Raw genomic sequence first — 12,660 nt, 5'->3', positions numbered from 1 at the left:
ATTTATTCCATTGACCATTCAAAAACTTCAAGAGATTTTTTGAATTTTATAAAAGATAATAAATAAATATGATGTCCTTGTAGCAAAAGTAAATAGTCTCGCTTATATACAATCTCTAAAAATAATAGGTCCAAAATCTATCTAAAAAATGGATCATGGAAAGGGGACGCACATGAGTCCTAGGACTCATAAAAAACGTGTCCTTGTTTTTAGCATAATTATATCCAGGTTACGTCCCAAAAATTTGGGTGCTGGAAGAGGTGAGTTTAACGGAAAGGCGTTCAAATAGAGGAAATGCTCCGGCGGGAGCATAAAATCTCTTGACTTACAACCTTTCAGGATTTTATCCAATTACAAGCAACAAATACTCATAAATTTACATATAGTGCACAGTTAACAATGATGAAATCTTGAAATGAAGAGCACAGGCTCCCTGTTTGCTGTGAATGTGTACTATTATTATTATCTACAACTACTTTTTGAGAGTTGTTCCAATTTTTCCATATGATTCAAATCCTGTGTGCTGCAATTCTGCTATGTTCTGGGTGGTGCTTCACAAATGGCCTGATTCATGGATTCCTTAGGGGGGGTTAACCTTCTTACTTCTAGAGATAGAGAGAGAGAGAGCCCCCCCATACCCCTTATGAGAGTCAGTTAGATTGCTTGAGATTGTTTATTGAAAGAGGTAAGCAATCCCATATGTTTCATTCTTGTTGCATTTTTTATAGTTGAGTTTTGATGCCTTCAGCAGAGGTGTTTTGGGTGTTGGAGAATTTGTTTATTATGTGGCTCAGAAGCTGGTTGAGTTTCTGAAGTGCTTAAATATGTTGGTTGCGAGGCTTAATATATGAAGACAAAGATATTTTCTTCTGGGAAGTTTCAGTCATGGTTTATTTCTTTCTTTCTTTGCTTTGTTCTTAGTTGCTATATGTTATTAATTTGCTTATTCTCCGAGAATTTAGTTTTTGGGGTGACATGGAGTTGTTTCTGTAAGTGGGGTTGCATGAATTTGCAGGTTTAAGATTTGGGTACTTTCTAAGCAATTAGTTTTTATTTTTAGTTTTTAAGTTTGTGTATGTTCTGGACCATTTCTTTTGGCACCAGAAGTTGGGCTGCGTTAGTTTCACATTTCTGGCAAGGAGAAGTGGAAATGAGCCTTTCAAATAAAAAGGATGACTTCTTAACAAGATACCGTATTGCTAAGCTGAACATCAGTGTAGAGTCTTATTTTATTTATGAGTGCTGAATATCGGTAAGTTGGTTCTTAAAAGAATGTTAATTTGATGGGGACCCTGAATATGATCGCTGATGTCTTGATTGTCGCGATATTTTTCTGTTCTCTTTGAATTCCAATTATTAATTTGTTGTATCTCGAGTAATTGCTTGCGAGCTTTCTATCTTGATAGCAGTTCGTCTGATAATTTGCTGATGTCCAAAATGTTGGATTTAGTCTATGTCAGCTTACACGGCTGGTAGGAAGTGTCGAAGTATGTAGAGTAATACTAAACTACCATAAAGGAAAACAAAGAGGCAAAAACAAATTTTAAAAAGAAAATATGAAACTGAAAATAGAAAGGATACTGCATATATTTTACATGTATGCCTAGTTGCTGTTCTATTGCAGGGCTTCTTTCATTCTTTGTATCAATGTGTAAGAAAGATAGATACATATAACAAGTCCTAAATCAATGCTCTTTCTGGTTTGTTTCTGGTTTGAATGAGTTCTTTGTCACACTATCTCCAGTTTGGTTTGCCGCTTCAATATGATAGATGATCCCTACCCTGAATGATATTTAGTACTTTCAGCTTTGATAAGGCTTGTATACTTACCTAATTTGCATTTACTGGAGAAAAATTTGAAATTGGATTCTTTTTCTTTGTCCTTATTAAAGCATGTGGCATTATTTATGGTCTCTTTGGCCTGTTGAAGTTTGATATGTGTTAAGCAGTGGTGTGGATTAGATGCTGATTTATACATGATGCTCTGTTTTTATTGCAGGTCTAGTGAATTTGATGGGTTGACTGTAGCACATGGCAGGCCTTTCAAAGAGTTTTATTTCATTTCAGTTCTACAGGCAACTCTAATTGAACGGTTTACTCCCCTTTGTGGAAACTTCAGCAGCTTAGCTCGTCGGGGCAAATCTCCTTTGGCAATTTCCTTACAAAGTTATTTTAATATTCTAGGGCAGATCTCCTTTGGCATCGTGGGTTAAACCTTCTCAGGAAATTACTACTTTCTGCAAGAGAGTTTGCTAATCCAGAGCAGGTTTTACTGGGCACTTCTCCTTTGGCATTACTAGATCTTTGTGCTTATGAAGATTCATCTATCGAATATATCAACTGGATGATCATTGCATGGTGCAATTCATCCGTTTGAACTGTTGAACTTGGACATGTTATTGTGCAGAAGTTCACAAGTTCAAGGGCACTTCTCCTTTGGCAAAAGTACATTTACTAGTCATTTGTGGGGCACTGCAAGGACTAGTACCTTCAGTTTTTTTTCTCTCTACTGGAAACAAGAGGCTCTCTTCTGGTGTTGATCACTTGACTTTCAGGGTAAACATTGAATGGTATTCATTGCCATCTCTCTTTCTCTCTCTCTCGCTGTCTTGCTTCACTTATGGTGGAAAGTCCTACGCAACGTCTATAGGTAAAAATGAATAGTATTTTGGCCTATAGGCTCGCCACCGCTTTTTTTTTTTTGAACGTTGGGGATTTGGCACTGCCACAGACCTATTATGTTCGTTTCGGGAGTGAAAATAGTATTTATTTTTACATGTGGAAAACACTATAAAACATGTATAGGAGAAGTTCTACGGTACTACACCTACGGCTTATTACCGTCTAAAGTTTATCACGCAGTCACAAATGTCTGATGGAGTTTGGATTTTAATAATTTGTTTACAAATCATAATGATCTGAAATTTTGTAGGAGTGTGCCTTCTTAGTGAGGCGCACTTGAAAATATAAAAAACATAATTTGGATGATAAAATTGACCTAAAATACTATGAAGTTTTAGGGGTATTTTTGTCATTTTAATTTTTGATATTAGTTTTTATATATTTTATTTTTGTTTGAGTTGGTCATATGTACACATGCCTCAAATTTTAGATAAATATGACTAATAAAATAATTATTATTAAAATTCACACACTATCGAACAACCGTGACAATGTGATGGATTTTGGATGGTGATGAGCTATAGGTGAAGTACTGCAGAACTTCGTTTATAGGCGTTTGTAGCTCATATATATATATATATATATATATATATATATCGGAATGATTTCAATGGTTGTATAGTAATATAATGCAACAACCTTCAAAAACAATGTTAGTACCATTTGTTTGATCCCAAATTTTAAATGTACACTCTTTTCACTCCATTGAACAATCACAGAAAATAAAATTTGAAAATGCACCCTAGAATGTGTTATTTTAGCCCAATCAACATAAGCCGTCCATTTTGTTAAGGTGTCTAGATCTAGACCTTGGAAGGATTTTTCTCTTTTCAAAATTTTTAGATAGCTTTGTTATCATTAGATGAACAATGTTGAAAAAGAAAAAAAATGGTTTTGAGTTCGTAAAGGCCCAGATCTTGAAATACATAAAATGGACAGTCTAGATTCAATGTTGGAGGGGACTCATTTTAACCATATGTATGATGCAAATTGAATTTTATTTTTTTGAAATTTGACTATTGGGATGAAGAGAGGGTATGTACAATTGTTGAAGTGATACAAATGCTACAAATATGGTTTTCTAGAAGTGTGGTTCCATTATATTAGTATATAACCATTGCATGAAATTATTCCTCATATATATATATATATATATATATATATATATATATATATATATATATATATATATATATATATATAGTGTTTAATGTCTAAGTTTACAAGAAATTCACCTTCAAGAGCTTACTTGGAGTTAAGACTGCCTTGTTCCATACAAATGAAATGTTGACCACCATGAACTTTCATTGTTCTTTCACATTTAGAACAATCACCATTTATCTTTATTTTTCCATATATGAAACTAAGACATGGTCCAGCCAAGAATAACATACCTGAGGGCATTTTCCAAATATGATATTACTACTTAGATCATCCATATTTCTTTGTTCTTCTTCTTGGGCAGCTATGTTCAGGAGGCGATTGACCCTTAAAAGAGACATATGCGAAGTTGAATTCGGGAAACATTTCTTGGCATATTCTAATTGGAGGGAATTAGTGGACCTTCATTCTGTTTTAAATGTCAACAAGGTACTTACTTTTAGTCTGGATGCAATCTTCAGTTATTTTGTGTTCCTTGCATCTTGAATTTTTTTTCATTGTTTGAACTTACTCTCTTTGTCAGCTTGATCGATTCTTAAAAGTTACATTAAATAAGATACATGTGCACAAACTTAGTTGCTTGCTATTTTCTGTTAAGAACATTCAGAATATCAGTTAGCTACTTTTTCTTTTTTACTCTTTGGCATTGGCAGTTTTAACGTTATGTGGGCAAGTACAATTTATACACTATAGAAAATCCATGCATCCAGTCTGATAAACATACTTCCCTTAGAAAGATCCCTTACCTCTATATCTTATAGAAAAAGGGTTTTCCCATCTTTATCAAGCTCTCTGATTTCTTGTCTGTTGGATCAAACTTTCTTTAACTCCAAGATTTAGGCACTCATGGCTTCTTGAATAAATTATTGGAATCTGATATAGATGCAACTCAATTACTCTAGTTTTGGGAGCAAGAATTTCTAAATTATAAATTTCATTGAGGGCCTTATACTTTGTCTATTTTGGAAGGACACAATATAATTCATCCCAAAACGTGATTATAGTGCTAGTTCTTTTACTGTACTTAATTGCAGACAATTACATTTGGAGTACTTCACTCTCTTATTTCTTGTTGATTTTGGGAATGGTAGCACAAGTTTTTACTGAACTGTTAATTCACTTCTTTCAAAATAACCAGGATTCACTGGGCAGAACCAAGCACATTAAGAGAGCAAAATAATTTGATCAACATGGTTTTTGGTGATTTTCATTACGAGAGCTATTCAAGCAGCAGTGACAGTGAGGATCACAATGATCTTGAATCCCTATACAGTGGATATGCTCAGAGTATCTTGTCCTGCTTGGACGAGAGCATTGAAAAGATTGATGATTTTCTTTCATTTGACCAAGGCTTCTCTCATGGTGATATAGTCTACTATGTCATGGACCCATCTGGACAGACAGGCAGAGTGGTTGATGTCAATATCATTGTAGACTTGGAAACTATGTCGGGAGAAATTCTAAAAGATGTAAATGGGAAGGAGCTAGTAAGGGTTATGCCCTTTGCAGCTGGTGATTTTGTTATCCATGGGCCATGGCTTGGAAAGGTGGAAAGAGTGGTTGATCTCGTCACTGTTCTGTTTGATGATGGTGCAAAATGTGCCATTACTGGGGCCAATCCCAAGAATCTTGTACCCATTTATAACAATTTACTCGAAGATGCACAGTTCCCTTACCATCCAGGTCAGCGTGTGCAGAGCATGCTTCCCTCAGTTTTCAAAAATGCAAAATGGTTGTGTGGTGCATGGGACATGAACCATGATGAAGGTAATTTCAGATAACCAAATTGTTCAAGGTTGTCGTCTATCCACTATTGTTGGTATTATATGTGTAACTATTTTTGGCTAATTCAGTGTAGGAATTGGACTTGGGTCCTAGTGTTGTAATTGTCAACAACTAGCTAATGAAGCCCAAGCTCAGTTCCTTTTTTATGTGCAGTTGTGTTTTCTTTACTACAATTGCCAATAATTTGTTTCTCATACATATAGGAACTGTGGCTCTTTCACTGATAGAAGATGCTCATTTTCTTCTTTTTCTTGGGTAGCCTGAAGAATAAAGAATTTATCTGGAAAGTTTGATACTGTTCTAGATTAGGTAATGCGGAATGAATCATTAGTACAAACATAAGAATAATATTTACACAACTGAAATTTTTTCAGGGATGGTGTGCGAAGTTAATGTGGATTCAGTTTATGTAAAGTGGGTTGCCTCCATTGTGGCTAGTTACTTCAGTTCTCTCAAACCCCCATGCCTGCAGGACCCAAAAAATTTGACACTTTTGTCTAGCTTCTGGCATGATAATTGGCAGCTTGGTGACTGGTGTAATCTCCGAAGCCATTCAAGTTGTGATTATGATTCAACAAAGGAAAGCATAGAAGAAAAGGTCAAGAGTGAGTGCTTCTTAGCTTATAATTCTGAAAATGATCCATTGGTCATGAGACAGCATGATTCTAATGGGGGGTTTGCCTTTGGTTTGAAATCAGGAAGCAAAATAGGCAAAGGACCACTAAATGGTGATTATGATTATGAACAAGCTTTGATTATTGTGAAGAGGAGGACAAAGGTTGATGTCATTTGGCAAGATGGGAAGCATACTGCAGGCATAGATTCACAGAACCTGCTGCGAATAAGTGACATCAGTGATCATGAGTTCTGGCCTGAGCAATTTGTGTTAGAGAAGGGTACTGATGAGGATGGACAAGATTCTATTGATAAACGAGCAGGGGTTGTCAAAAATGTGGACACAGAGGAGAGAACTGCGAGAGTGATATGGCTGAATCCAGAGCTTAGTAATGGATCATGCAATTCAAACAACACATTTGGTAAAGAAGAAGTAGTGAGTGTGTACGAATTGGTTGAGCATCCAGATTATTCCTATTGCCCAGGAGAAATTGTATTTAAATTGATACCTTATTCAGAGGCTTTAAAAGGATCCTCTTCCATTGTCAGAGCTAATGGGCAGAACCAAAGCTTGGGAATATCAAAACTTGCTAAGCAAGTGATAGTTTCTTCTGAACTATCCGAGTGTTGCTGGCAGCTCGACAAAAGCTATTTAACTCATATCGGAATTGTTGTTGGAATCAAAGATGGAAGCATTGAGGTTGCTTGGGCTAGTGGCGATAATTCTAAGGTACTCTTTCTACTTTTCTTGATTTCACAGTTACATATATTTTGCATGCTTTTGGATGGGAGATGGTGGATGTGATACTTCTGAACCATTTTAATTGCGCCTTTTTAGATTTTTTCTATTCGAAAACTCATAATGGAAAATGTAGAATGGATTGCAAAGGTGCTACTGTGTTTCATACATTTAAGAGCTCTATCTCTTCCTTTGAAAACCGAATCTTCTGATCAATGCTTAAACCAAGGTACTTATTCTTCATTGCCATGCTGCTTGGGTAGAATGCTTTATTTTATTATAGCATCTTGGTTTGTAGCTACTATAGCTGTAAAACATTTCTAATAGGGAAAGCTATTGTCGTAACATCCGAAAGAACATGACAAATTGTATTGTTGTTAATATGAACACACATTTGGATATACTGGGCTTCAAACATAATGATATGCCATATGTTAAGGGCTTTTAACTTTTTGCGTTTAATGTTATGCTTGCAGTCATGCTACTAGATAGCTAGTATGTTAATGGAAGTTTAGAAGCCCTATGGTTACTGATTATGTCACAGGGAAGGGCTATCTAACAGAATTTTCTTGTGATATACAGCTCTAAATTCCCCCAAAATCCCTGTTTTCTTTTGTTTGACTACAAAGTTTAAATTTTTGGTGCCGTTTGGATGGACTATTTATTAAGGAATGGTGCTGTTCTTTACTCCACCCATTTGGGAGTGAAAACACGGTGCAGATTGGTCTGCTCCACTATTTAAGGATGAGCCCATTTAGCAACCCTGCTTACTAAGTATACACCATCAATAGGTCTACAACTCAAGCAACCAAAAAAAAAAAAAATATATGCTGTATCTCACTTTCTAAATAACCCCTTTCTTAGTGTTGTTGTTGGGTGGTCAACATGGGCCTCTGGGAACAATGTATCTATATTTTGTGGAAAAAGAATAAGACTCCAGTATTCTCCCATGTGTCTTAGGATTTCTAACTTCTAGTTGGTAAAACCCTGTTTTTTCTTCCAAAATGGCAATCTTAGAGAAGGGTTTCAAGATGTTCATTGGAGTTACTGGTATTTGAAGCATGCAGCACTCGTTGATGGGTTCTGTTGCCGAGGGTGTGGGGTATAACAGCATGCTGTGTGAGGCTGTAAGGGGTTCAATCCCAGAGGCCTTGGGAATAACCTATCTATATTTTGTTGGAAAAAGTATGGCTCCAGTTTTCTTCCTAGTTATAATCTTGGGCTTTCCAGATTCAAGTTGGTCATTATCATCATCATCATCAGAGCCTTATCCCAACTATTTAGGGTCGGCTATACGAATCTTGATGCCCATTCTGTTCTATCAAGAGCCATACCCTTAGTAAGACCCCATATTTTTTCTCACTATTTCCAGATTCAAGTTGGCAAAACCCTATTGATTCAAATTGGCAAAACCCTATTTTTTCTTCCAAAATTGCAGTTGAAGAGAAGGGTTTCAAGATGTTTATTGGAGTTTCTGGTATTTGAAGCATGTGGTAATCATTGATGGTTCTGTTGCTGAGGGTGTGGGGTATAACAGTGTGCTCTGTGAGAGTGTAAAGGGTTTAACCCCAGACAGAAATGATGTTAATAGTTTCTCAGTCGCTCTTTGATAATTTGTTCAATATATTCTCAATGTCTAATAGGATCTCTTCATCTTTTCTTTTTATCCAAGGCCAGTCTCAGTGAGGGGGCCCAGGAATAGGTTCTCATACAATGGTGCATCAGCCATGTCCATGGAGATTCTGTGCAACTTTCGCATCAAAATTTTGTTGGACACAGGTCCTTTACCTCTACAGAGATGTTCTGACACATAAATTGTTTCAGGCATTCTAGATACAGTTTTTTGGAAGATGAACTATGCTCATTGGAGTTGTTTTCTGGTGCTACTCTCTTTTATACGTCTAGTCTTCTATGTTATTGCTATCGCTTTAATCTTTAGCTGAGATGTATTTTGGAGCGTCATGATTTACTTCTGATCTAATTGTGGTGGGAGGCTAGTATCTTTAAAAATTCTTCTACATAATTATCATGTCCCTTTCTAAGAGGAACTTGTAGATTAAGTTGTTTTGCTTCTGTTGATGAAAAATCTAGAGTCAAGAAGAATATCGGGCTATTCCTCCTCATCCATGAACATGGTCTTGCCATTGAATCCTCTATGTTTTTGTTAATGAGGACCTTAGCTGCACTGTTCTTTCATGGAACTATCAGGTTGGTCCTCATGAAATTGTGGGCATTGATCGACATGAAGATTTATCTTCAACCCCAATACTGTGTGAGGATGACTATGAGAAGAACACTGGTAAAGGGATGCTTGATTTCGAGAAATATCTTGACCATAAAGAAGAAAAAAAGGTAGAATCATCTCTCTCTATCTCTCACACACACAAACACATGATAATGCGCGTGAGAAATTAGTTGCTACTATTTTAATAGTTCAAACTGAATGAATCTGGTGAATGAATAATTTGAAAAGGATGTGATGGGTTCCGGTCAAGATCGCATAAAAGATGCTTGGAGTAGTAGTGCACTATTGTTTCCTCGGACTGCCTTTGGATTTCTCACCAACATTGCAAGCAGTCTGTTTGGCCATCGAGGTTCGACTTCCTTGTCGAGCACGAAATCGCTGCAAATTGAGAACATCGATAATAGTTGTAGCGTCCGGGAAGAAGATTCTCTTCTGCAAAGTGGTAGTGAGTTCAGCAAATTCCACCAAGCGGAGGATGTGGAGTGCTGGGATCCGAAGATTAAAGTAGGCATTCTCAGTGTTAAGCCACAGGTTCCGAGACAACAAAGTTTAGAAATGGAAATCGATAAAAAGGACCAAGGGCAAGATGGGTTTGAGATATTCATCTCACTCAGACAATTTGATACTGTCAGTGATTATTCCGATCACCATTTCATTGATGGGCTGGATAAAGGACAGAATGTATCTCAGGTAACAAACCCAGTGCCTACCATTATTTTCTCTTATAAAATGTGACTTCTTATATGACAAACCATTGGAAGGCAAACTAATTTTTCGTCTGGCACAGATGAAAAGAAGTTGGATAAAGAAGGTGCATCAAGAATGGACCATCCTGGAGAAAGGTTTACCAAGTGGGTCATTTAAATATTGCCTCTCATGAATCACAGTGTTTTGCATTTATTTTTATCAGCATTCACAGCCACAGCTTGCAAAAGAAAGATTAAGCCAACCTAAAACCTTTGCATCAATATAAAATTGCCAGTTTCATTTACAAATATGATATAAGCCTTAATGCAATTCCGATGAAGTTTCAAATTTCACACAAGCATGCCTTACTGAGAGAAAGTAAATTTTTATCTTTCATTTTATCTAAAAGTTAAGCATAATCGTATTTGGAAGGAAATGGATGAATCCTATGAAATCACAACTGAAACTCTCATATGTGTGGGTGGTTGTGTGAATTGCATACAATACTAAGAAAATACTATTATCCCATTACAGATACTATCTATGTGAGAGCTTATGAAGACAGGATGGATCTTTTTCGGGCAGCCATTGTTGGAGCGGCTGGGACACCATACCATGATGGTCTCTTTTTTTTTGATATTGCACTCCCAGCTGACTATCCTTATCAACCACCTGTAAGTATACTGTATTAATGGTTGTCTAATTAATCCTCAATTTCTATACTTATCCTTAAGCTATAAAGAAAAGGAAAATGACTACACAGCGTTACTAGCCCACTGGAATGTAGAAATACTCTGAGACAATGACGTGTATGAATGTTGATGTTGTTTACTATCATCATATAGTTACACAATAGTAATGGTTTGTTTTTAATAATTTCCTTTGTTTACAAGTCTTTATGTAACTTCTAGTATGGTTGTAGCTATAGCTTAGTTAGAATTTCTAAATGTTTACGAAAGTTTTGGGGGGTCAAGTCATTTGAGTGATATATGAAATACTTCTTCTTTCCATTCGTCCTCTTGCCCTCTCATTCATATTTAGAAGCTAGAGAAATTTACCTTAGTCATTCATATTTGACAATCTTAGCACCAGGAGTTAAAAACACCATCATTTATCAAGAAAATAAAAAAAAGTCCAACAATTTCTAAGAACCCCTCAGTTAGTTTTACCTGTATTACTATGTTTCCTCTATTATCACTAATCTTAGAAATGGCCTAGGTAACCAAATCTTTTTAGAGTCTACAAAGTCTAAATGATTTTCTTCTTATGTACAAGCCCCTTACAGAAGTTAATTTATGCCAAACATTTAACCTCTCTAGTTTGTCCTTTTGGAACAAGAGAGGAATGCTATGATTCATATAATATGGCTCACTCTCTGGAATCCCTCTTTCTATATTTCCTTTCAATGTTTTCCTGATTGATTTTCCCATCTTCTGGTTTGCCAATTAATTCCTACGGTAAACTAAGTCTCGGGTTAGAAATAAGCATTACTCATGAATGGATCATGATTTTTCATTTATGCTATTCAGTCAGTGCACTACCACTCTGGAGGACTACGGTTAAACCCAAACCTATATGAGTCGGGGAAGGTGTGCCTCAGCCTTCTCAATACTTGGTCGGGCTCTGAAACTGAAGTATGGAAGCCTGATAGCTCAACCCTTCTCCAAGTCCTCATCTCTCTACAGGCACTCGTGCTCAACTCCAAGCCCTACTTCAATGAGGCAGGATATGAAACTTATGTCGGGAAGGCTGAAGCTGAAAAGAATTCTCTTTCCTACAATGAGAATGCATTCCTTCTCTCCTGCAAATCCATGCTTAATGTGCTCCGGAAACCACCTAAGGTACGCAAATGTGCTTGACTCCTGTCTGGTTCGTTCTACTCTCTCTGCACGCGCGCATAACACCCCCCATCTCTTCTCTCTTTTTTATATATACTGTACTCAAGCATTTGTTAGTTGTGATTGCAGCATTTTGAGCAACTTGTCAAGGTCCATTTCCAGGTTCGAGCAAAGTCTATTCTTGATGCATGCCAATCCTACATGGACGGTGCCAAGGTTGGGTCATGTGGCTTGACTGGGGCAAACAAGAGTAGCTCAGCTGGTTTTAAGATGATACTCTCAAAGCTTTTCCCCAAGCTTGTATCGGTTTTTGCCAGCAAGGGAGCTATAGATCCTCAGTTGTTCCTCGAAAACACCGGAGAAGAATCTACTCAACCATCTTTGAGTCCATGATGTTTATGTGTGCATGTGTAACTTCTGGATCCCTAAGACCGAACGTCATTTTATAAGTATTCAGGGTGTGGCGTGTGATGCTATAATCCATGATGTTTATGTGTGCATGTGTAAATTCTGGATCCCCAAGACCGAACATGGTTTTATAAGTATTCAAGGTGTGGCCTGTGATACTATTGCTTGTATATTATGACAGAATACTGTACTGAAGGAGTGCGGTTGATATTTGCATATTAGAAACTTGGTGATTGGTTTTATGGTATTCAGGCTGAGGTAGATTTCAGTATGGACTTTCTGCTGACAACTGCATATAAGGTACAGACCTATGCATAAATTTTGTGTTGAGGTTTACGGATCCTAACTAATTCCCAGATGACAAGAACTATCTTTACGTTTTAACCACTTTTGTATATAGAAGCAATTTTAGTCATTTGTTGCTGTCACAATAAAAACTCATGCAAAAGGATATGGGATTGTATATGGTAATATCGATTACCGTAGCTAAAAGAAGGTCA

The 12,660-nt window shown here is 36.7% G+C and overlaps 1 protein-coding gene across 8 annotated transcripts; it reads left to right on the top strand.

The window, feature by feature from the left end:
* Positions 1-302: 302 nt before the first annotated feature.
* Positions 303-12,407, top strand: LOC18437080 (putative ubiquitin-conjugating enzyme E2 24). Of its 8 annotated transcripts, none has more exons than XM_088862156.1 (13): positions 303-685; positions 2,000-2,266; positions 2,408-2,556; positions 4,148-4,272; positions 4,982-5,610; positions 6,003-6,233; positions 6,327-6,973; positions 9,191-9,334; positions 9,456-9,917; positions 10,015-10,078; positions 10,449-10,588; positions 11,444-11,755; positions 11,882-12,407. In XM_088862156.1, exons 4-13 carry the CDS (start codon positions 4,262-4,264, stop codon positions 12,143-12,145), a joined length of 2,904 nt encoding a protein of 967 aa, XP_088718282.1. In that variant the 5' UTR covers positions 303-685; positions 2,000-2,266; positions 2,408-2,556; positions 4,148-4,261; the 3' UTR covers positions 12,146-12,407. The 8 variants fall into 8 exon arrangements, with proteins under 8 accessions (XP_088718282.1, XP_088718283.1, XP_020524616.1 ...); XM_088862157.1 differs by having other exon boundaries at positions 2,408-2,570; XM_020668957.2 differs by having other exon boundaries at positions 6,003-6,973.
* Positions 12,408-12,660: the final 253 nt, after the last annotated feature.

This window comes from Amborella trichopoda, chromosome 1, assembly GCF_054954075.1.
Source record: "Amborella trichopoda isolate Santa Cruz 75 chromosome 1, AtrichopodaSantaCruz75HAP2 v2.0, whole genome shotgun sequence".
Lineage (NCBI taxonomy): Eukaryota > Viridiplantae > Streptophyta > Magnoliopsida > Amborellales > Amborellaceae > Amborella > Amborella trichopoda.
Note: the sequence above shows the minus strand (reverse complement) of the source record. Positions and strands in the feature narration are given on the sequence as shown.

What these genes read in the sequence shown, in the direction of transcription:
- LOC18437080 (XM_020668957.2), top strand. An exon ending in ACCATAAAGAAGAAAAAAAG is followed by an intron (nt 9,335 to 9,455) that starts GTAGAATCATCT and finishes TAATTTGAAAAG; the next exon opens with GATGTGATGGGTTCCGGTCA. An exon ending in TGCTCCGGAAACCACCTAAG is followed by an intron (nt 11,756 to 11,881) that starts GTACGCAAATGT and finishes TTGTGATTGCAG; the next exon opens with CATTTTGAGCAACTTGTCAA.